This window comes from Takifugu flavidus, chromosome 7 (assembly GCF_003711565.1).
Source record: "Takifugu flavidus isolate HTHZ2018 chromosome 7, ASM371156v2, whole genome shotgun sequence".
Taxonomy (NCBI): Eukaryota; Metazoa; Chordata; class Actinopteri; order Tetraodontiformes; family Tetraodontidae; genus Takifugu; species Takifugu flavidus.
In genome coordinates, this window is record NC_079526.1 from 15,728,603 (window position 1) to 15,751,757 (window position 23,155).

The window sequence follows — 23,155 nt, forward strand, 5'->3', positions numbered from 1 at the left end:
GCTGTAACTCACCGAAAGGCCTCCAGGGGGCGCTTCGCCCCACAAGTGCAGCACCATCCGAGTCCTCCAGGGGGCGCTGCGGTGCACAGCGAGATCTCCTCAGACTGTCTGATGAGACGGAGTAAAACGGACACAAAGACGCGTCAGTCATCAAATGCAGCAGATCTCCATGTTTGACCGCGGAGTGCTTCAATTAATTTCAGGTCAGATCTGTGTGTGTCTGTCTGTGTGTGTGTGTGTGTGTGTGTGCGTCTGACAAAGATTGGTTCTAGGTGACACAGGTAATTGGGTTCACGTCAGAATTGTGGAATGAAGCTTATTAAAATGAAGCGGATCCCTCTGATTAATCAGGGCTTCAGGTTAGCATGGAGGGGGCGGGGCATAGCGGAGGATATAAATATCTGCATTCTTCTGCAGCATGGACACGAGAGGAATGAGTTCAGGTACCATCTCAGTGCTAAACTAACACGTTTAGCACTGAGCAACACTGAACAAATGTGTATATCTGTCATTCTGTTCTCTTTACCTGTCATTTAACAATGAATACACAAAAATGGGGATTTTAAACGGGGATTAGTCATGATTGATCACAGACCCCTGTTGGAACTAAAGTTTGCTGGTGTTGGAGGTTCATCAATTGTTTGTTTTCTGATCCAAATCCTGGATTTTGGCCACAGCTTTGCTGCTGATGTCATCATGTTGCGTTCGTGGCCTTCACGTGGACGTGTTCCCTAAGCGGCCCCTGCTGAAGCTGGGCGAGCGGCAGCAACTGGTGTGTCGGGTTCAGGACTGTCTCGGGGTGCTCAGTGTGTCCTGGTCGTTCCTGGAGGACCGCCCCCTCACCGCCACTACCACGACCAATGAGTCGCACTCTGTGCTGACCTTTGACCCGGTGATGATTGAACACGAAGGGGCACTATTGTGTCGGGTAAACTGTGGGGGGGAAGGGAGGCAGGTCAAGACCTCGGTACATGTATACTGTGAGTACACACACACACACACACACACACACACACACACACACACACACACACACACACACATCTACCACCTATTTAGGATATAAGCTCTCTGATTGGTCATATCTGTTTCAGCCTTCCCATCAGCCCCTGTGATCAGTGGAGGTGACCACCTGACGTTGGGGGAGGAGTCCACGCTCTCCTGCCAGGTGTCTGGTGTGTACCCTGCAGAGCTGATCACCCTTACCCTGATTAAAGGGGACGCTGTCCTGCAAAGCACTACGGGAGAACCTGGAACCAGCCTGGTCCAATCCAGATACCTGCTGCAACCAGAGAAAGGTGACACCGGGGCCCAGATCACCTGCAGGGCCACGCTGGACCTGCAGGACCTGCTGTTTGAGGAGAGGATCAAAGAGAGCAGCGTCACTCTCAATGTTCTCTGTGAGTTCTCAACTTTGTAACTAGTCTTGGAAAGAGGAGCTCATTCTGGAGTCTGCGGTCCAGAAAGAGCTCTCCCGTGTCCCTGGATCCGGTCCTGGATCAGCCTTAAACTGTCTGAGCTGCTTGTCACCCTGAGTTTTCTTCTGCTGCTGCCCTCCAGATGCTCCTATTGTCATGGTAACGTCGCACTCTGTGGTGGTGACGACTGGTGCTCCTCTCAACCTAACGTGTCTGGCAGAAGGAAACCCAAAGCCGACGATTAGCTGGAGCTTAAGGCGAGAGTCGGGTCGGTCCGAGGGGCGGAGCCAGAACGGTCAGCTGGTTCTCCTGTCGGTGAGTCCGGCTGATGCTGGATTCTATGTTTGCGAGGCTACAAACACGAAGGGAAGTCAGAGTGCAGATGTGGAGCTCCTGGTTCATGGTGAGAGGGAAAAGTGGCCATTTGGTTCCGGTGGCCCCTCACTGAGCCTTCACCTGTTGCACCTGTCTGTCCCTCCACAGCTCCGCCCACCAACATCTCCCTGACGGTGAGCCCAGGTGAGGAGGTGTTGGAGGGTCAGAACGTGACCTTCACCTGCCGCTCAGACGGAGTTCCTCCCGCGACGCTGGTGCTGAAGAAGGAGGGGGTGGAGCTCGAGAGGACAGATCCTGCATCTGACCCTGAGCTGACCTTCAGCCTCTCCGCCCTGATGGACGACTCCGCCCAGTACCAGTGTGAAGCCTCCAACCAATATGGGTCCCAAGTGGTCACTCGCTCTATCAGTGTCAGAGGTACCGGTTTGGTCCTGTTCTTTATCTTCATTGTGATGACGATGCTGATTGGGATGTTCTCCTTCAGCTCATCCTCTGCAGGTCGAGCTTTCTCCCACGGCTCCAGTTGTAGAACAAGGTTCTGGTTTAGTTCTGACCTGTAGATCTTCAGGATGTCTGCAACGTCCCATCTGGACCTGGAGGTGGCTAGAACACAGCCACAACCAGGAGCAAGACCAGGAGCAAGACCCAAAGTGGTCAGTACTCCAGACGTCACATGCTCAGGACGGCGAGTCAGTGCTCCACCTGCAGAACATGGACTTCCTGGATCAGGGTGAATACAGCTGTGAGGCCAGGTGTGACAACGTGGTCCGGTACAAAACCACCCACATCCAGGTTTTATGTGAGTCCAAACAACCGCTTCGTGACATCAAACACACACATACACACATTTAACTGGTCCTGACTGAACAAAACTCGACAATTAGTGGATTAATCTTCTTTCAGCCATGTTGAGATAATTTAGGGGGGAATAAAATGTTGTTCTTCTATTTGTCCAGGTGGGCGGTACCTTTATAGTGGTACCTTTACAGTAGTATATTTACTGTGGAACCTTTACAGTAGTACCTTTACAGTGGTACCTCTACAGTAATATCTTTACAGTGACACCTTTACAGTAATATCTTTACAGTGACACCTTTACAGTAATATCTTTACAGTGGTACCTTTACAGTGACACCTTTACAGTAATATCTTTACAGTGGTACCTTTACAGTGACACTTTTACAGTGGTACCTTTACAGTGACACCTTTACAGTGACACCTTTACAGTAATATCTTTACAGTGACACCTTTACAGTGACACCTTTACAGTAATATCTTTACAGTGACACCTTTACAGTGACACCTTTACACAGTGGAACCTTTACAGTAGTACCTTTACAGTGGTACCTTTACAGTGACACCTTTACAGTAATATCTTTACAGTAGTACCTTTACAGTGACACCTTTACAGTGACACCTTTACACAGTGGAACCTTTACAGTACTACCTTTACATTGGTACCTTTGCAGGGTACCTTTCATTAGCTGGGCTCTCTTTTATCCTTTCAGCGGTCCTGCCTGATCCACTTCTGGAGGATCCTGGTCCTGTCCTTCTGGATTCAGAGGCTGTCTTTCACTGCGACGTCACCAATGTCTTTTCAGTTAATCTGATCAGGATCCAGTGGAAGATTGGGAACACCGTGATGAAGACCGAGACGTTCAAGTTTTTTGGTTTCTCACAGAACATCTCATCCGTACTTTACCTAGAAATCAAGGACGATCATCGGTTTTTGTCCTGTAAAGTGGAGCTGCTGACGAAGGAGGGCAGCGTGTGGAGCTCCAAGATGGCTGGCGTCCTGCTGGAGGTCCACTGTAAGTGACCTCCTGCTGAGAGAAGACGTGCTGAACATGGAGCGGGATAAACCGTTTAATTTTGGGGCTTTAATCTTTATTATATTTGCTCTATCTTATCCTAACCTGCATTATTGATTGGTGTCAAACTGCTTCTGTCCTCAGATTTTATTGAACTCGGCTCCAATCTCAGTGTCGTGCTGTTAAAACCACCCTTGTGTGCGTCTCAGATCCTCCACGGAGAACCTCCCTGTCAGTGAGACCAGAGGAGGAGGTGCTGGAGGGGCAGAACATGACCTTCACCTGCCGCTCAGATGGAGTTCCTCCCACCACCCTGGTGCTGAAGAAGGAGGGGGTGGAGCTTTACAGGAAAGGCCCTGCACCTGAGCTGACCTTCAGCCTCTGCTCCGCCCTGATGGACGACTCCGCCCAGTACCAGTGTGAAGCCTCCAACCAATATGGGTCCCAAGTGGTCACTCGCACCGTCAGCATCAGGGGTACTGCTTTATCCGGATTTTCTGAGCTGGTTTAGTTCCTGTCCCACAAAACTGCCTCGCAGCTACTTCGTCCTGATCGCTTATTGAGCCTTTAAGAGCAGAACTTTGTACTGTTGTCATGAGACGGACAGACCTGCGCTAGTTGTGTGTTTCTCTTATCTGTCTCCTTCCCATGATGCTTAGCTGTTGACCGACCACTGAACATCAACACTCCCACCCAACCAAAGACCAGAAACAGGCTGTTTTCCTGAGTTTCAACCCTTTTCTTCTTCTCCCAAAGTAGCAGCTTTTTCTCCGGCTGGTCACAAGAAGAACGGCATCGTCACGTTGTCCTGATCTCTTCCTCTCTTCTCCTGGCCCAGCTCCTCCCAGGGACACCACGGTCCTCATCCTACCCTCTGCGGTTGTTCCTGAGGGAGAGAACGTCACCATCTGCTGCCACACCATCAGCTTCCCTCTACCCACCATGGTCCTGAAGAAGCTGGCCAACGGCATAGAGCAGCACTCCTCCACCGGGACCTTCGTCCTGGTCAACGTGAAGGCCAGGGACTCGGGCCTGTACCAGGTCAACGTGACCAACAGCCTGGGCCACCAGGTGCGAGTGTTCAGCCTCAGCGTGACAGGTCAGCCTCTGCCGTGGGGTGTGTTCTGCCAGGAGAAGCTCCGCGTGTACTGAAGTGTGTGTGGTTTCAGAGAGGAGCACTCTGGGCGCCGTCACCATCACGCTGGTGTGTGTGGCTGCTGCCTTGGTGGCCGCTGCTCTGCTGCTCAGCTACATCAGGAGGTCCAAGAAGAAAGGCTTCTACCAGCTGCCCCGGTCCTCTTCAGCCTGAGCCAGGACCAGAGCCAGCCACACACACACATATTCTCACACAACCTCACACACACACACACACAACCACACTGGATGTTGCTTTGCTGTTGTACCATGTGACTTTATATCCAGTTGTGTGACGTGTGTTGCCATGGTGATAATTGTTTGTTTCCTCATTCTAATGGGCTCCTCCATCAGCTTGAACGTGGTCACATGACCACGACCATGTGTTCACGGCTGTAGTCCCAGCACCCACCTAACTGACAGCCAGGGCGTCCTGTCACATGACCTGTGGGCGCACTGTCACATGACCTGTGGGCGCACTGTCACATGACCTGTGGGCGCACAGGTGTCCCAGCACTCCCAACACTCTTCACCACCCCTCGTTTGGCCTCTTCATCTTTGCAATCAGCCCATTCTTACGCAGCGATGTTGCACCGTGCCTTGGTCACAGAGATCAGGAGCCTTTCTAGAAGACCTGAACGGGTCATTGTGTCGTATATATGTAATATGTAATATGTAATAAAGATTTTGTTGTTCGTGTCTGTGGGAACATTTTTATTTCTAGACCATTGACTGGCTGGTTACCATGGCGATTCAAGCCTCGTCTTGATGGTCTTTGCAGTCCTCACAGCTCCTGCTTTGATTTTAATGCCTTGGTGCCCGTTGTCATGGCAACCTCAAGACCTGAGCGCAGAGGCGCGAGGAGCAGGACTTGTTTTTGCTGCTGGGCCGAAAGTCCTCACTGATAAATGTGTTTTTGCTGTTTTTGCTGTGGAGGCTCCTGACCTCTGACCTGCTCCCTCAGCCTTCTGCTGCTTCTCGTCATTTTAATTCGGCATCTGCTGGAATTTCCTGTTTTGACGAGGTTCCGAGGATGAACCATCCTGAGGTCCTGCAGAGGCTTCAGCAGCTGAAATCAGCAGTTATCCCGGTGCCCCCCCCCCCCGCTCTCCTCCATGGCCTTCACTCCCATCTTGCTCTCCTCTCCTCTCTTTCGTTATCTTCCCCTTTCTCTCTTCTCTCTTCGTCCAACAAATTGAAGAGTCGAATCACGTGACCAGCCGTTTCCCGGCTCTCTGGCGCCCCCTGCTGCCACAGAACAGCTCGTTTCTTTGGAGAAACAAACGGATCCCTTGAGGTGATCTGCAGCCAGCGGGTCCGGATTAAACTGGTAGACGTAGAGGAATGTGGGTTCAGACCAACAGGAAGTGTGTGTTGACTCGATCCACAGCTTGCAGCACAGAAACCTCCCACCTGCCCAGCCTCAAAAGTAAACCGGCCCATCAGATCCGGTCCATCACCTGCTGGGGCCTGAGGGAAGCGTCGCAGCATGGGTGAAGAACACCTCCAGGGTTCCCTGCATCGCTCTCTCCTCCAACAATATTTACTGTGCATATATGTCGCTACCAACCATCCGATTTCCATATCTAGTGTTTACAACCTTTGGTTCCTCCCAGGTTCCACCAGATAATTTCGCTGTCACTCCTCCTTCAGTCCATTCTGGATTCCATCACCGTTTAGTTCACAGGAGATTCTGCTGCTTCTCCCTCTTCCCTTTCATCATCATCATCATCATCTTTCTGATCATGACCTCAAAGAACAGCAACAAAACAGGAAGTACATTAATACTTAATAATCAGAATTAGCACTGAGCTAAACTGGTGATCTGGGAAATTGATTTTACTGGTTCTGATCAGATTTATTTGAGTCTTACCTTAATTTGACCGGAAGATAGCCTCATTTAATAACAATGCTATGTTTTTTGGTTGATACAATTAAATATTTTTGGGCGATTTTTGACCTAACGATTGCCTCTCTGACATTTGTGTGTTTTACTTGTATTTTTCTTTAATTGCAGGTGGAAATGGCTTCCAAACAGAGTGCCAAACTGAAGAAAAGAAGCCACCGTTATTTATTGTAGGTTCATTTACTGTTTAACGAGACATGAGGATGGTGCTCGCCACGGTTGATGAAATCTTTTAAGTGCTTGTACAAACACTCCTGCGGGTGTTTGTGTCCCAACTGGCGTTCGAGTGGCTGCAACTTTTATTGTGAAATTCAGCGGAAGTTGACAGTAGCGCTGTTTCCTGAGTGTGTGTGTAACTGTGTATGAGTGTGTGAGTGTGTGTTGGGGTGTGAACATGTTACCTTTATCCATTAAAGATGACGAGTATAAACCCGCAAAGTTCAATTTGCTGTTGAAGCTCTCGGGATGGTTCAGGTACTTATATGTACTCCTGCTAACTGCTAACATCGGCTAATTTAGCCGGCTGCTTCCAGCGACCCCTGCTAGCTTGGTGCTAACCGGTTAGCCCGACGGTGCCTGGAACAAAAGCGTGTTTTATCCTGGTGTCATTAATACTCCGATGTCTTGTGTGTGTGTGTCGTGTGTGAAAATGACTGCTCGGCCGTCGTGGCCGTGTTTTGTGGACTGTGAACGTGTGTTGACGGTGTTTCTTCTGCCGGTGTCACTTTCAGGTCGATCCTGGCAGATAAAACCTCCCGAAATCTGTTCTTCTTCCTCTGCCTGAATCTGTCCTTCGCTTTCGTGGAGCTCACCTACGGCATCTGGAGTAACAGGTAAGCTGCTAGCCCCGTTAGCATTGCGTGCTGCCTTGTGTTTGTTTTCTGCCTGTGCCACGTATGTCTTAGCACGGGCGCCGTGCGTGTGCGCGTCTCTGCCGCACTTCCTGCAGGGTTCATTCCCATCAGAATAAACATTGACCGGGATGCTCCATAATGATGTGTGTCTACGAGGAGTGTCACCTTTTGACGAGTCTGGTTGCCTCCAGACCTCCCTGCTCACCGTGGTGATCCTGAGCTCCCTGACGAACCTCCTAGAATGGGTCTGGTGGTTCTGCTGGAGTAAAGTTCTGATGCCATGGGCCACGAGCTCTGCACGGCACCAGATGTCAGATTTCTGTTATGAACTCACAGCTTGTAACCATGGTGACTGAAACACAGCTAATGTTGCCTTTACAACCGCGGCTCTGAAAACTGGTGCCGACTGGAAGTGATTAAGATCATTGGGTGACAGAACCGCACACCTACCTGGCAGACAGGTCAAAGGTCGGCGTCTCTGGTTGATGTGCTGCTGTGTGTCTCCAGTTTAGGTCTGATATCAGACTCGTTCCACATGTTCTTCGACTGCACGGCTCTGCTGGCAGGCCTGGCAGCGTCGGTTATCTCCAGGTGGAGGTCCAACGACAGCTTTTCCTACGGGTCAGTCCTGCTCGCCGCCCTCATCTGGGCTCGGCTCGTTTTGTCTGATCTGGGTTCTGTTGTTCCTCCTGTTTCAGTTACGTGAGAGCGGAGGTTCTGGCAGGTTTTGTCAATGGACTGTTCCTCATTTTCACAGCTTTCTTCATCATGTCTGAAGGAATTGAGGTAATTCTCTCACACACACACACACACACACACCACACACACACACACACAACACACACACACACCACACACACACACACACACACACACACACACTCAGCAAACACAGAGTCCGTCTCCATGAATCTGTCTGTGTGCCAGAGAGCCGTGGAGCCTCCTGATGTTCATCACGAGCGCCTGCTTCCCGTCTCTGTGGCCGGTCTGATCGTCAACCTGGTCGGGATCTTTGTTTTCCAGCATGGAGGACATGGACATTCCCACGGAGACGAAGGTGAGCGTCCTGCCCGTCTCAACTCTGTACACGAGCAGAGCTTCCGTTCACCCACAGTCTGTCCGTCCCTCAGGTCACGGCCACAGCCACTCCCTGTTCAACGGTCTGAGCCACAGTCACGGGGGCCACGACCATCACAAGCATGACCACGGCCACGGGGGCCACAGCCACGAGGGCCACAGCCACGGGGGCCACGGCCACGGGGGCCACGGCCACGGGGGCCACGGCCACGGCCACGAGGGCCACGGCCACGGGGGCCACGAGGAGCACAATGAATGTCCGAGTGAGTTGCAGAAGAAAGTTTCATGAGCTGATTGTTGCTTCATTAGAGTGACCATGAACCCTGGTCCTGCTACAGGTGACCTGCACCCTCAGAGGAGCGGCTCCAGTAAACAGATCCTACAGGGTGAGCTGCCTGCCTGTCTGCCTGCCTGCCTGTCTGTCTGCCTGCCTGCCTGCCTGTCTGCCTGCCTGTCTGCCTGCCTGTCTGCCTGTCTGCCTGCCTGCCTGTCTGCCTGCCTGCCTGCCAGTTCACCACCAGGGGGCGCTCACCCCCCACGTTTGAAGAGCTGCAGCTCAGTGACCCGCACAGCTGTAACGTGTGTGTGTGTGTGTGTGTGTGTGTGTGTGTGTGTGTGTGTGTGTGTGTGTGTGTGTGTGTGTGTGTTGCAGGAGTGCTGCTGCACATCATGGCCGACACGCTGGGCAGTGTTGGTGTGATCATCTCGGCGCTGCTGATGCAGAAATACGACCTGATGATCGCTGATCCCATCTGCTCCATTCTGATCGCGCTGCTCATCGCCGTCAGGTGAGCCTCCATTAGCCTCCATTAGCCTCCATTAGCCGCTCGTTCCTCTGGTGCCAGGAGTCCAGCCGGAGTCCAGCGGTTCCCAGAAGCCTCGGCAGGAAATGCAGCTGATGCGGTCCGATGGGCCGAGTCAGCAAAATGAGCTGTGGTCAGAAGCAGAACCACAGGAACCGCTGGTTTCAGGTTGCACGTTCTGGAAGAATCAACATCTGTGCTGACCACATCTGCATATTCAGAAGGTTCTCAGCCAGGGCTGTAGGTTTCTCTCCTCCGTCCACACACTCAACCATCTGGAGAAGAGCACAAGAACATTCCTGCTGCTCTGGAGGCTCCCAGGAGCTCAGGGTCGTCCCAGGAGCTCAGGGTCGTCCCAGGAGCTCAGGGTCCTCCCGGGAGCTCAGGGTCCTCCCGGGAGCTCAGGGTCGTCCCGGGAGCTCAGGGTCGTCCCGGGAGCTCAGGGTCCTGCCGGGAGCTCAGGGTCCTGCCGGGAGCTCAGGGTCCTCCCGGGAGCTCAGGGTCGTCCCGGGAGCTCAGGGTCGTCCCGGGAGCTCAGGGTCGTCCCGGGAGCTCAGGGTCCTCCCAGGAGCTCAGGGTCCTCCCAGGAGCTCAGGGTCCTGCCAGGAGCTCAGGGTCCTCCCAGGAGCTCAGGGTCCTCCCAGGAGCTCAGGGTCTTCCCAGGAGCTCAGGGTCCTCCCAGGAGCTCAGGGTCCTCCCAGGAGCTCAGGGTCCTCCATCACTGGAGCCGTTAGGACTCTTTCCATTGAGTCCTGACGAGAACCTGCTGCTCCCAGATCAGCTCCCAAATCTCTGACTGGTTTCACCTTCAGGACTCTAAATGCTTCTGTCAGCGTTTCATTTTTGTTTGATGCATCTGACACTCGACTCCGAGTGGGTGGTATTTCGGTTCTTCTGCCAGGTCACTGAGAGCTCTTCTGTCCCCTCCAGCGTGGTTCCATTACTGAAAGACTCCATCGGCATCCTGATGCAGAGGACGCCTCCGTCCCTGGACCACGCGCTGCCCGACTGTTACCAGAGGGTGAGTACCAAGAGTGATCCCATCATTCAGGAGACAGGCCCAGGTCTGTGTCTCCTGAACCTCCATCGGTCCCTGAAGACCTGCTGATGGAGCCCAGTTCCAGCACCTCCAACCCAGAACTTCTGTTCTCACCTGTCTGTTGCACCAAATCTCAGAAATCTGTTCTGGAGCCAAGCGTTCCTTCGTGTTCCTCACCGGAGAACCGTTGACCTGAAGGTTCCCTCAACGTTTGAGGGAGCTAAAGCTGCGTGAGGGAACCTTTCATTGCCTCTGTGTCGTGTTGTGTTCAGGTGCAGCAGCTGCAGGGCGTTTACAACCTGCAGGAGCCTCATTTCTGGACTCTGTGCAGCGACGTTTACATCGGAACACTGAAGCTGCTGGTCGCTCCTGATGCCGACACCCGCTGGATCCTCAGCCAGACCCACAACATCTTCACACAGGTAGGTGGAGGCTCTGGCCCCGCCCACGTCACCGTACCTGTGATGGAGATGAGCGGGGGTCAAACCCAACCTGTTGTGTGCAGGCTGGAGTCCGTCAGCTGTACGTTCAGATGGAAACGGCCGCTATGTAGAAGCTCCGACCCGCTGACAGTATGTGGACCAAACAGTCTGTTGGTCAGTGAACTGACCCCCCCCACCCCCCCAGTGGGGGACGAGGGGTACAAACTTGTATGTGAAACCCCCACTTCAATATCCACCACTTTCTAGACTGGAGAAAAGCATCCTGGGTAAGTGCCTTCATCATTAAACAGAGACAATCTGAAGCTCCGCCCCTTCGCCTGACGTCACCACTGGAAACAGACTGGCCGGCTGCTAACTGAAGGATGACATCAGTCTGTCTTAATGTGCCAAATCATGTGACCAAACAAATCTGGTGGTGTTTTTTTCCCCCCAAATGTAATAAATGTTTCATTATACGGATTAGTGATCTTTATTGATGACATCACACTGGACATATTCTCCTGGATCGACACACGCGACGCTGCAGACGCACGTCACGACCAGTAGGTGGAGCCATCGAGCACGTGCAGGTTTTTCATGACGTCGGCTTCAGCGCTCAGTTGCAGCATGTCCACTTCGAGAGGGTGGAGTTGACCGGTGATGACCAGTGAGTGGAGCGGACCTCCGAGGTCACATGACACCAGCTGCTGCAGCGTGGCCACGCGCACGACCTGGTCATCGGCGCCGAGCCGGGCCAGGCCCACGCACAGCGTGTCCTCCGTCAGACCTGCAGAAGAAAGGCGGGTCTGAGAGCGCACGTGTGCTCACCTGTGCAGGAGCTGCCAACCACCAGTCAGTTAGCGTTAGCATCGTTAGCTGCAGCTAGCGTGAAATCCTCGGGTGGAGCACAGCTAACAGGTGATCCGTGGTCACGCCCCCGCAGCAGGTGGAGCTTCAGACGACACTCACCCAGCGTCTCCCCCTCCGCCCTCCTCCTCTGGACGATCTGCACCAGCTGATCTGCAGCCTGAGCCACGGTCATGAAGCGAGGAGGCTCGTAGATCTTCTTCCCCCTGGAGAAGATGGAGGGATCGATCGATTGATCTCATCTAACTGCAGCAGAAAGAGCTCAAAGGTTCCAACCTCATCATGTTCTCCTCGCTCTGCTCCTTCACTTTGATGTCTGTCAATAAAAGCAGAGCCTTTAGCCAACAACGGCGTCGTGTTGTGTCTGCTAGCATCAGCAGTGTGTGTGTGTGTGTGTGTCTCACCCAGCAGACAGAGTGTGTGCTGTCCAGCTTCTCTGTTCTTACAGATTCTATCATAGAAACTCTCTGGTCTCCACGTGTCTGTCCAAAACACCAGAGACACCGTCTCCCCGAACCTATAAAGCTGACACACACACACACACACAGACAGCACACAGACACACACACACACACACACACACACACACACACACACACACACACACACACACACACACACACATTAATATACAACCTCCCAGTGGAGAAGCTGTCAGCATCAAATGATATTCCGAGTTTCCAGCAGCAGTTCCAGCTGAACTTTACATGTTCTGTTCATCTAAACCAGTTCCCTGACGGAGTTTCTTGCAAACACTGTGTGAGTGTTTCTTCTGTTGCCATGGATACAAAGAAAGACACTTGCAAGGACACTTAAGAGTGCTGTTCTAGCAGCAGATGTGACCCAGATGTGCACCTGCAGGCCACAGCAGCCGACTGCGTTCATGATGGAGGCGTTGTGGATGACTTTGTACGGTATCCCAGCATTCACTGCTCTCAGGACCAGGTCACTGTGGGTCGTAGCGCTGCAACAAGAAGCCGTCAGTCAGACACAGACTTACTGGCCCGACAAAGGTTCTGAGCCAAACGACTGGACTCACCCAAACGGGTCACCCACGACCAGGAAGGCCACATCGGTCACATGAGCGTCCTTCAAGATCTGGTCCGCCTGCTGTTCCACCAGGTCTCTGTCGGCCACGATCAGCTCCCGCCCATAAAACTCCTCCTGAGGACAAACACATGCGGATCCCTTTGGTCAGATCCCCCCACAAACGTCTGGGACTCAGCTTTCAAGTCCGTTTAGTCCATTTGAGGCTCCATTGGCCACCCACGCTGCCCCGGGGCTGCACAAGAACGTTCCTGGTTCAGGGACGGATGTTTTACTCTCTCTCTCACATCAGCCATTAATACGGAGAAAACCAACACAGGAAGGTGTGGAAGTGTGGTTCCCCGCCTGTTTCTGCAGGACAGCAGAGGTCCAGTAGAGCTTCAGGATTCTCCATGTGGCACCTGCAGCCCACAGACGTGTCTCAGGTCTGTCTCCTGTACACCAGGAGAGCTGGAGGGGTCCGTAGGAGGGCCAGGACCTAGCAGCAGCACCAGGAGAAGCACCTCCAGAGTCCCTCATGGGTTCACACTGAGCACATGTGACAGCGTCTGGAGATCCTGAGGAGAACAGGACTCCAACAAGACTGCTACAGGGGGTCGGTGATGGTCTGGGCCGGTGCTGGAACGGCTCTCAGGGATCCCTCAGATCCACTGTTACGTCTGTAAAGTTGGTTCCTGGATCAGACGCTCAGCAGCCTGTTCCTCAGACCTGAATCCGACCCACTGGCAGATTCTGTGCATCAGAGGCTGCTTGGGAGCAGACCCAGTTCTGGGAGCAGACCCAGTTCTGGGAGCAGACCCAGTTCTGGAGCCATGGTTGGCCTCATCAGGACCAGGTCTACATGTTGTCAGGAGTCCAAACACTACTGAGGAGTCATCTTCAGGAGCTCCTGTGGTCTCAGCTGTCCTCTTTGGGTCCAAGTGGTCCTTTCTTCAGCGGTACATATTTAACAGAACCTGCATTAAACTTGTTCGTTCATAGATTTAGCCCAGACGTTACTATTAAATAACATTTGATTGAACAGCTACACGTGGTGGTCTAACAGAAAGGTGGGAGGCATCACTGCCTCTTGGAGCCAGTTTAGCTCGACCAAAAGGGCTTTAAAGGTCCAGTTAACGTCCCAGAGTAGACAGGTGAGTGACCCAACAACCTTCTGCTGTCAGTATCATCTCTCCTTGTCCACAGTGTCCCTCACCAGGAAGCCAGAGAGCTGCCCGTGTCACTTCCGGTTTCTGATTTTGACTGAGATACACCGCCTACCGCCCCCTTCTGGTCCGGAGGGTTGCGTTCAGAGTGGCTGCCAAAGCCTCTATGTGGTCCTCCCAGGTCCGACTGTAGTCCGGGGCTACAGTCCGGTTACCGTGGTTACATGAACGTGCTCTCATTATGCTGCATCTTTAAAGCAGGTAGTTCCATGCGGACCGGAAGAGCGTCATCCTCCGCTACACTTCATAGCTGCACATTCGTGTCTTCCGACTTTCACATTAAACATGTTCCGCATTGTTCTAAGTTCTCCATTAGTTCTAGTGAGATCCACCTCCGAGAGGACGGATCAACACTTGGCTAGTTTCAGTGGTTCCGACTCACCAGAGCCTCCTTCCCCCCCGTCAGGACGGAGGTGTAGGCCTCCAGGTAGACCCGGGAGCAGCTCTTCACGGCCCGCAGGCCCTTCACCGTGATGTCGGTGGCATCGCCCAGACCCAAACCGATCAGATAAAACATCCTGTCCTCTTCATCACGCACTCTCCCACACGTGCACTCCTCCACACGCGCACTCTCACACGCTCTCCCGCAGCGGAATGCGGCATGCTGCAAACCGTTTACGTTTTACGACACTGACGTCCGCGATACGGCAGGTCGCAATTCGACCAACAGCTTTTGTGTTGAGCGCACACGCAACCACGCGCGTGCACACGCGCACACGCACACTGAGGATGAAGTCACTTCCAACTCCCCCGTTTTTCTGGGAACAGATCAGAACTTTCTGTTATTGGTTCTTCTTTCGGTTTGTTAACCGTTTTAACATTAATGAGAACTCTTCAGAAACCCAGCGCGCGCGCGCACACGCACACACTAAAGTCAGTGAGGGTAAAAACAGACCGATAAACTACAAACATCAGCATGTTTATGGAGAAACAAATTAGAATTTTGAGAAGATGTGATCTTAAATATTTTCTGTCTTTTATTTATTTCAAAAGATAAAAAGGTAAAGAAGCTCAGCAGGAAGGAGAACTGGAAGATCAGTTTTTATTATAGATCATTGAGGATCACGCGTTGCACGCTTAATCTGGTTGACAGGTCATATTATGCACTGTGATGGATCCCAACAACACACTGGGATCTGATTCATGAAGATCACAGATCACAGATGACCTGAAGAAGATCTCAGATGACCTGAAGAAGATCTCAGATCACCTGAAGATCACAGATCACCTGAAGATCACAGATCACCTAAAGAAGATCACACATAACTGAAGATCACAGATCACCTAAAGAAGATCACACATAACTTGAAGATCACAGATCACCTGAAGAAGATCACACATAACCTGAAGATCACAGATCACCTGAAGATCACAGTCATCTTGATCAGATTTGCACATTTTAATCCAGACCAACACAATAAAGACAGATCACATGACTGACGGGGACTTTGGATCGATGCTCACATGCTGGAGGATGTGGAAGCTAAAGTCTGTGGTGGTTGCCATGGCGACAGCAGTGGCGTGTGAAGCACTGAAGTTGTGAATGGTTTTGGTGGGAAAATGTCCTCTTTTCCTCTTTTATCTCTCTTCTCAGGCTGTTTCTCTCTCATTCACTCCTTTTTGTGATAAACAAGCCCCCCCTTAACTGGGCACCACTAATGACTGGGACGTGGGTCCCCCGGGGGGGGCGGCGGGTCCCCCGGGGGGGCGGTGGGCGGGGTCAGGGGGTGCCGAGCAGGGCTGTTGTGCTGGTTGGGGTTTGTGTGGCGCCAGTCATCCACAGACGGAGCTCCGTCTCTGTTAACTCTTTCACAACCTGATCCGGATCCTGATCTGGAGTCCAGGTTCTGCTGCTGGTTCTGGTTCTGATCTGGGTCAAGGCTCAGTTGGAACAAGTGCTCTCTTTATTTTTGATTTACAAGTAATTGATCCAATTTGAGATGACCACAAACAGAACATGTGTTGCCATCAGGGGGCGCTGTTGGGGTTTTAGGGTAGAAGATCAGAGAGGCAGAACCCGGGTCTAACGAGGAGCCTGGAAGTGGGTTCCTGCCTGAGTGATTGGATCATTTCCTGCACAGTGTGTTATACAACCCGGAGTGTGTGTGTGTGTGTGTGTGTGGGGGGGGGGGGGCACAATCGCAGGACAAAAGCCGCCATCTTCAGCACTGCAGCTCTGCATGTTTAATGAGACCCTGCAAAACCACAGCCTCCCATTCCCAAACAGAACCCCCAGTCAGAACTATCAATTAGAACCCTCAGTCAGAACCATCAATTAGAACCCTCAGTCAAAACCCACAAGCAGAACCTCCCTGCAGCAACATGAGTATCCAACACAAACTCCACACCCTTCAGTACTACAACAATGTGAACTGTATGAACAAGTTCTGCAATACAACACACACACACACACACACACACACACACACACACACACCATAATTATGGGCTGCAGATATTCTGCCAGTTGGTTCTGCTGGCTAGAATAAGGTGCCGTCCCCCATTTGGTCCCCCTGATTCCCTTCAGTTGTCGTCATGGTGACGCTCAGTTATGCAGCTCTGAGGAACAAGGCCTTTGTTCCCCCCACCCCCTCATGGGAATACTCTGGGGTGTACTGGGACTGTTGGGAGATCAGTGAATAAATCAGGACTCATACTGGGATCAGGCGAATATCTTTGCTGGTTATACTGGAAATACACACAGGCTGAATCCGAGTGTATTCCAGTAACACTGGTGGGAGCTAAACAGGAAGTGAGGTCACAGCACATAGCTGAGGGATGGTCAGCTGACCTGAACCTGACGCACATTTAAACATCATCTGAACTCCGATGACAAAGAGCGCACACACACACACACACACACACACACACACACACCTACACACACACAAGCAGGAGGGAGGGCACAATTAACTCCACCCACATGGGTAAAGGTCAGAGGTCAGCGACACAGCTGGAGTGAAGTGTGTATGTGAGTGTCTTTCTGTGCATGCATGTGTGTGTGAGGGGACGTGTGCGCACACATGCGCGCACGTGTGTGCGTGCGGGAGCGCGTTGGTTTCTGATGAATTCTCAATAATATTAAAACTGTTTGAAAGTAAAACCAATAGCAGAACATTCTGATCTGTTCCCAGAAGAACGAGGAGTTGGAGGTGACTTCATCCTCCCTCCTCATCCTCAGTGAGTGAGTGTGTGTGTGTGTGTGTGTGTGTGTGTGTGTGTGTGTGTGTGTGTGTGTGTTCTCTCCGCTGCTCTGTGGGCTCTTTCTCCTCCGGGCTCTGGGCTGCTGAAGGTACTCTCCTCCTCTCCTCCTCCTCTCCTCTCTTCCTCTCCTCCTCTTTCCTCTCCTCCTCTTTTCCTCTCCTCCTCCTCTCTCTTCCTTTCTTTTTCTCCTCCTCTCTCCTCCTCCTCACTTTTCTCCGCTAAATTCTCGGGAGTCTCCGCTCCTCCGATTTCCTCCTGATTTGAATCGTTCTGATGTTTTTGATGATTCGGTTTTCGGGATTTTGTCAGAGCGGTCGAGTTAGTGGGACCCTTTCAACTTTTCGATCTTGAATGACGTCATGCCGTTCGATCGGGAGGTTGATAAATCGGGATTAACGCACGTGCGGACGGACTATAGAGACGTGAGGGAGGATCGGATTGAGAGTGAGTGAAGATCCAGAGACAGGAACATTCCTGTCTTTGGTTCAGCTGTGTCTCCGGTACTTTACTGACCGGAGCCCCACTGAGGCGGTTGGAATTTAATCCGCTTTTAGTCACGAGATCAAACAAAGTTTAAGAATATGGCGGCATTTTTTAATATATATATGAAGCTGCGGGTCACACAGGTTCCTGTAGGTCCTACGGACCAGACACGTAAACGCTGACAGGCATCTGTAGAACCCCTTTAGTAAATGTGGTTTTCAGGTCGGATTGTGTGATTTTTCCGTGTGAGGAGGCTGATTTTGTGTCTTCTGCAGGACCATGACCCTCCCCCCTCGGACTCCTCTGGAACGACTTGACATGACGGTCTGAGGCGCCCCCTGCTGGCCATGGCTGAGCTCAGCTACTCTGACCTCATCTCCAAACACTACAACTACACTGGAAAGTTCAGGAAGACGCAGCAGGACTCGGGTCTGAAGGCCGACTCGGTGGTCTTCATAATCGTGTGCTGCTTCATCATACTGGAGAACATTCTAGTTTTGACCACAATCTGGAGGACCAAGAAGTTCCACAAGCCCATGTACTACTTCATCGGGAACCTGGCGTTGTCCGACCTTCTGGCCGGGGTCGTCTATACAGCCAACATCCTGCTGTCCGGCGCCAACACCTACAAGCTGACGCCCACGCAGTGGTTCTTCAGGGAGGGGAGCATGTTCGTGGCGCTGGCGGCGTCCGTCTTCAGCCTGCTCGCTATCGCCATTGAGCGCCACCTGACGATGCTGAAGATGAAGCTGCACAACAATGGCAACACCTGCCGCGTCTTCCTGCTCATCAGCGCGTGTGTGGATGGTCGCGGCCGTGCTCGGCGGGCTGCCGGTGATGGGCTGGAACTGCATCCAGATCATGACGCAATGCTCCACCGTTCTGCCGCTCTACCACAAGACCTACATCCTCTTCTGCACCACTGTCTTCAGCATCATCCTCATGGCCATCGTGGTGCTCTACGCTCGCATCTACGCGCTCGTGCGCACCCGCAGCCGCAAGCTAGTTTTCCGTAAAGTGTCTAACGGTCGGGGGAACTCGGGCGCCAACGTGAAGAGCTCGGAGAAGTCCATGGCGTTGTTGAAGACGGTCTTCATCGTGTTGAGCTGTTTCATCGCCTGCTGGGCGCCGCTCTTCGTCCTGCTGCTCCTGGACACCGCCTGCCAGACCCTGAGCTGTCCAATCCTCTACAAGGCCGAGTGGTTCCTGGCGCTCGCTGTCCTCAACTCCGCCATGAACCCTCTCATCTACACGCTGACCAGCAACGAGATGCGTCGAGCGTTCCTGAAGACGCTGCTCTGCTGCACCAGCTGCCTTCGCTCGAAAGTCAAGTTCTCCAGTCCCATCATGGGGGCCGAGTTCAGCCGCAGCAAGTCCGATAACTCCTCGCACCCGAACAGGGAGGACGGAGAACAATCGCCGAGGGGAACGAGGACAGCGTCCTCAGGGACCATCACCCTCTGCTCCTAAAGGTGTTCCCGGTGTCACCACAGACCAAACCGAACCTTCAGCTGACCTGGACTCACTGCACACGTTTAAAATGATCTCTGGAAGCAGTAAAATTAGACTGACAGCTGCACTCACCCGGAATTCACCTGCAGGACCTCCAGTCCCGACGTACTGGTGCCCCAGGTCCCGGAGCTGGTTTGTCACAGAACACGTTGGTGAAGATGTTAGTTTTGGACTGACCTTCTGAGACTGATAGAAAATGTAGCACTTACATGCAAGCAACCATCAAATGTTTAAAAAAAGCTAAATCAGTCAAGCTTTCTTCTCTCCGCTTCCTTTGTGAAAAGGTTACGTGTTTTAACACACCCAGAAGATCCAGGAACCAGCAGCAGAGGTTCTGGATCTTCAGGGAACAGGGAACCTTTTACACCCAGCAGTGAGCAGCAAAAACTCACAAAACACTACTAATCACTCACGGATGGAGATGGATGGAGTAAGAAGACCTTAGAAGCTTCCACACACGTCTACCAACTCCAAATTAAAGAGTTCTTTTCTGATCTTCCTGTAACTGCTCGGCAGCCAACGCGTGACCTCTGACCTCACCTGTGCGCTGATGCTTGGCACTCCTACTTCCTGTCTGTGTTTCTGTGCTAGGGTCATTAGTGTAGTGGAGCTCATTTATGTGTGAGACGTTTGTCAGGATAACAGTTGATTTAAGTTCATGTTTCAGAGGCTCGTTTCTGCCAAAAACAGAATAGATGAAAACAGTCTGAGCTCAGCTTAACGACGGATTTCTGTGGATTTGAAGTAGAAAGGATGCCTCAGCAGGGAGAGATCGAGCCGTGTCGTCATAGTTACCAGACCATTTCCAGCAAGTAGTGATTCAATGATTAATTCCTGTGCTGGTGGTCAGTTTGTCTGTCTGCACGTTGTTGCTCTCTTACTGTTCAATAAAGGAAAATAGAAAGAACATTTGAGTTTTTATTCAATAAAATCAATTTGTTGGGAGAAACAGTGCTGTTAAACACGGCCGAACGGGGGATTTGTAGATAATTTCTATCGAGCAGAACTGACTCCACTTTACTGAGCCAGAGTGAGAGGGTGATGCTGCCCCCTGTGGTGATATTGGAACACTACAGCAACATCAACGCGGGATTTAGACAAACGTCATGTTCTTCTTTCCAGCCCCTCCTGGACTCTGGTGCTTTGATCATCTGTACTTGGATTCTGTGTGTCTTTGTGTGACCCGTCTCACCATGAGGGACTTTAAATCTGCTCTGACAGACAAGAAGTGACTTCCATTATCCCAGTTGGAAAACCTGGCTGCCCAGTAACGTTCCTCTCGCCAGCCCAGTGGGGTCAGTGGGACCCTTGAACCGGAGCCTTTTCCCTCCCAGTAAGGTCCCAGTTCAGGGCAGGAAGTGGAGACAGGCTGGAATCTTTTACTTTTTTTATACGAGCAGGTTTAGAAACAGCGATTCCAAAAGTTTCAGTGAGCAGTTGATGAGCTCAACATTATTGTTTTACTTTGGTTACCGAGGGCTTGAATCCAAAAACACTGCAGTCATCTAGAGCCCAGAAGCACAAGTGTGCATCCTGAGCAACACGCAGGAAAAAATAAGTTATAGTCAAAAAAAGAAAAAGCCGAAGGCACAAAAGAGCTTTCAGGTGCTGTTAACCAACTACAAGGTGAATCTTTTCCAGCGTAGACTCCAGTCTGGAGAGCCGCTCCTGGGCCTCGCAGAAGTTCTGCTGCACCACCTGACGGTCCACCATGGCCTTCCTTAAGTCCTTGGCCAACAGCAGCATCTGCAGAGGGAGGAGAAACTCCCAGAGATTCCACTGCAGTAAAGTTGATCAAATGGTTCCATAGTGGATTGGAGTGGATCCTACCTGCCGCCCCTGAGCTGGTTTCGTGTTCTGGACGAGCTCCTGCTTCAAGTCCATCAGCTGGGTATTGAGTGACTGGATGTAGGCCTCCCTCTGCTGGTCATAGAACGCCGGCCACCCCTGGTTCTCCTCAAGAACCGGGTGCAAATGAAGATTGAGAAGGTTCAGTTACTCAGAAGGGAATATCAGGCCTCCACAGATATAGTCCTGCTGGGTCATTTGGTCCATTTATAACTGCCTGGACGTGTTCAGGCGCCCAGCAGAACAACAGAGACTCACCTGTCTCCGCTGGTCCTGTAACAAATCCAGCTGTGGTCCATTCTGAGGAGGAGACATGACAGCCCATCAAGGCCCAGTCAGAGAGCTTTATTGTGAAGGCCAGGACAGGCTCTCACTCACCTCCAGCTCGATCTGCTGGGCTGGAAGGGCGAGTTGTCCTCTCAGCCCATTGTTCCTCCTCCTGAGGTTGACGTTCTCCTGCCTGAGTCTCTCCAGCTCTGCCAGAACCTCTGAGTTGCCGGATTTGCTAATCCACGTGGTGAAGAAGTTCTTTATAGCTGTTTTAAAGGTCATGGCTTCTTTACTGGTGTCACTGTGGGGGGAGGACAGTTCACAGGGTTTCCCTTTAATCACCTCAACAGAAATGAATCTACATCTTCCAGTAGTCAGTGTTTTAGTGTTTTAGATCCCTTCTTCCCTTAGTGGTGAAGACTTCATGAGCTTCTTCACTGATAAAGTTCTAGCTATCAGAGAGAAAGCTAACCAGGCCATCCCAACAACTGGACCATCACCAGATGTGCTGACTGTGGGAACATACAGGTTCTCCAATGAGCCCTTAAACTCCTTCAGGCACATATATCTTTCTGAGGCATCTTCGCCAATTCAGAAATCCCAGTCCACCATGTGTCTTTTAGATCCCATCCCAACACACCTGTTGAAGGATGTTCTACCACTGATAGGCAGTTCTATCCTGGACCAGATCAATGGTTCTTTAGTGACAGGTTATGGACCCCGGTCCTACAAGGTGGCAGTGATTAAGCCGTTGCTTAAAAACCATCACTGGATCCTGACGTATTAGCAAATTATAGGCCGATATCCAACCTTCCTTTTATCTCTAACGTTCTTGAGAAGGTTCTTCTTAAGGTTACTAATGATCTTCTCATAGCTTCAGATCATGGACTGTTCTCTATGCTGGTTCTGCCGGACCTCAGTGCTGCTTTTGATCCAGTTGATCACAGCATCCTGTTACAGAGACTGGAACATGTGATTGGGATTAAAGGGACAGCACTAGACTGGTTTAGATCATATTTATCTGAGATACCAGTTTGCTCATGTCCATGGTGTTCCCTCCTCATACAGTAGGGTTAGCCATGGAGTTCCTCAAGGTTCTGTACTTGGACCAATCCTCTTCACCTTGTACATGCTTCCCTTAGGGAACATTATTCGGCACCATGGGATAAATTTTCATTGTTATGCTGATGACACTCGGCTTTATTTATCCATGAAACCAGAGGAGACAGAAGTTAGTGAAGCTCCAGACCTGTCTTAAAGACATAAAGTCCTGGATGTTTTCAAATTTCCTCCTCATTAACCGAGGAAAAACTGAGGTCATGGTGTTTGGTCCTGAACCTCTCAGGGATAGATTAGATCACATGATCACTCTAGATGGTATCACCCTAGCATCTTGTCTCTCCTTTGCATCTAGTAAGTTAAAGGACAGATTTCGGTCAAAACACATTAAAATAGTCTCTGGAAGTGCCTTTTTTCACCTGATAAACATCACAATGAGCAGGAAACTACTGACGCAGCATGATCCTGAAAAGTTAGTCCAGCATTTTTTACTTCCTCTCCTCTCCTCTCCTCTCCTCTCCTCTCCTCTCCTCTCCTCTCCTCTCCTCTCCCCTCCCCTCCCCTCCCCTCCCCTCCCCTCCCCTCCCCTCCCCTCCTCTCCTCTCCTCTCCTCTCCTCTCCTCTCCTCTCCTCTCTCTCCTCTCCTCTCCCCCCCCCCCCCCCCCCCCCATCAGCAGGAGGGTCCCCCTACATGAGCCTGGTCCTGCTCAAGGTTTCTTCCTGTTAAAGGGGAGTTTTTCCTGCCATTGTTGCTTGTCTGGGGTTAGGCCCTGGGATTCTGGAAAGTGCCTTGAAACAATTTTGATTGTTTCAAGGCCTTGAAACAATTTTGATTTAGATAGATAGATAGATAGATAGAT

General features: G+C 51.6%; 4 protein-coding genes and 1 long non-coding RNA gene across 7 annotated transcripts; 3 read left to right on the forward strand and 2 right to left on the reverse strand.

Annotated features, from left to right (window-relative positions):
* The first annotated feature begins 52 nt into the window (after positions 1 to 52).
* Positions 53 to 6,663, forward strand: vcam1b (vascular cell adhesion molecule 1b). Its single transcript, XM_057037809.1, has 10 exons — positions 53 to 203; positions 678 to 980; positions 1,095 to 1,400; positions 1,561 to 1,821; positions 1,902 to 2,171; positions 2,239 to 2,553; positions 3,263 to 3,565; positions 3,775 to 4,041; positions 4,404 to 4,664; positions 4,735 to 6,663. Exons 1-10 carry the CDS (start codon positions 155 to 157, stop codon positions 4,872 to 4,874), a joined length of 2,475 nt encoding a protein of 824 aa, XP_056893789.1. The 5' UTR covers positions 53 to 154; the 3' UTR covers positions 4,875 to 6,663.
* On the forward strand, positions 6,256 to 11,280 carry slc30a7 (solute carrier family 30 member 7). Of its 3 annotated transcripts, none has more exons than XM_057037813.1 (13): positions 6,256 to 6,471; positions 6,717 to 6,775; positions 7,337 to 7,438; positions 7,967 to 8,080; positions 8,158 to 8,245; positions 8,387 to 8,516; positions 8,590 to 8,799; positions 8,875 to 8,922; positions 9,189 to 9,324; positions 10,270 to 10,360; positions 10,651 to 10,800; positions 10,884 to 10,950; positions 11,068 to 11,280. In XM_057037813.1, exons 1-12 carry the CDS (start codon positions 6,256 to 6,258, stop codon positions 10,929 to 10,931), a joined length of 1,392 nt encoding a protein of 463 aa, XP_056893793.1. In that variant the 3' UTR covers positions 10,932 to 10,950; positions 11,068 to 11,280. The 3 variants fall into 3 exon arrangements, with proteins under 3 accessions (XP_056893793.1, XP_056893794.1, XP_056893795.1); XM_057037814.1 differs by having other exon boundaries at positions 8,590 to 8,675; positions 8,742 to 8,799; positions 10,884 to 11,280; XM_057037815.1 differs by lacking the exons at positions 6,256 to 6,471; positions 6,717 to 6,775 and adding an exon at positions 6,920 to 7,079 and having other exon boundaries at positions 10,884 to 11,280.
* dph5 (diphthamide biosynthesis 5) lies at positions 11,267 to 14,564 on the reverse strand. The gene is made up of 7 exons (XM_057037818.1): positions 14,302 to 14,564; positions 12,707 to 12,831; positions 12,523 to 12,631; positions 12,072 to 12,192; positions 11,944 to 11,983; positions 11,770 to 11,873; positions 11,267 to 11,587 (listed from the first exon to the last, which is right to left on the reverse strand). Exons 1-7 carry the CDS (start codon positions 14,434 to 14,436, stop codon positions 11,355 to 11,357), a joined length of 867 nt encoding a protein of 288 aa, XP_056893798.1. The 5' UTR covers positions 14,437 to 14,564; the 3' UTR covers positions 11,267 to 11,354.
* Positions 14,565 to 17,220: 2,656 nt separating this feature from the next.
* On the forward strand, positions 17,221 to 20,025 carry s1pr1 (sphingosine-1-phosphate receptor 1). Its single transcript, XM_057038849.1, is given in 3 exon segments — positions 17,221 to 17,567; positions 17,882 to 18,403; positions 18,405 to 20,025. Coding segments are annotated over 2 exon segments (1,122 nt in total). The 5' UTR covers positions 17,221 to 17,567; positions 17,882 to 17,953; the 3' UTR covers positions 19,077 to 20,025.
* On the reverse strand, positions 19,768 to 21,595 carry LOC130528978 (uncharacterized). The gene is made up of 2 exons (XR_008951467.1): positions 20,949 to 21,595; positions 19,768 to 20,864 (listed from the first exon to the last, which is right to left on the reverse strand). It is a non-coding gene; the product is annotated as an uncharacterized LOC130528978 (long non-coding RNA).
* Positions 21,596 to 23,155: the final 1,560 nt, after the last annotated feature.

Bases quoted from the DNA above. Each gene is read 5' to 3' on its own strand.
- dph5 (XM_057037818.1), bottom strand. From the start codon at position 14,436: ATGTTTTATCTGATCGGTTTGGGTCTGGGCGATGCCACCGACATCACG. The intron at 12,632-12,706 runs GTGAGTCCAGTC...TTCTTGTTGCAG, and splicing joins GTCGTGGGTGACCCGTTTGG to CGCTACGACCCACAGTGACC. The intron at 11,984-12,071 runs GTGAGACACACA...TTTTATTGACAG, and splicing joins GCACACACTCTGTCTGCTGG to ACATCAAAGTGAAGGAGCAG.
- vcam1b (XM_057037809.1), top strand. From the start codon at position 155: ATGCAGCAGATCTCCATGTTTGACCGCGGAGTGCTTCAATTAATTTCA. The intron at 204-677 runs GTCAGATCTGTG...TTTTGGCCACAG, and splicing joins AGTGCTTCAATTAATTTCAG to CTTTGCTGCTGATGTCATCA. The intron at 3,566-3,774 runs GTAAGTGACCTC...TGTGCGTCTCAG, and splicing joins CGTCCTGCTGGAGGTCCACT to ATCCTCCACGGAGAACCTCC.
- slc30a7 (XM_057037813.1), top strand. From the start codon at position 6,256: ATGTCGCTACCAACCATCCGATTTCCATATCTAGTGTTTACAACCTTT. The intron at 8,923-9,188 runs GTGAGCTGCCTG...TGTGTGTTGCAG, and splicing joins CAGTAAACAGATCCTACAGG to GAGTGCTGCTGCACATCATG. The intron at 10,801-10,883 runs GTAGGTGGAGGC...TGTTGTGTGCAG, and splicing joins CCCACAACATCTTCACACAG to GCTGGAGTCCGTCAGCTGTA.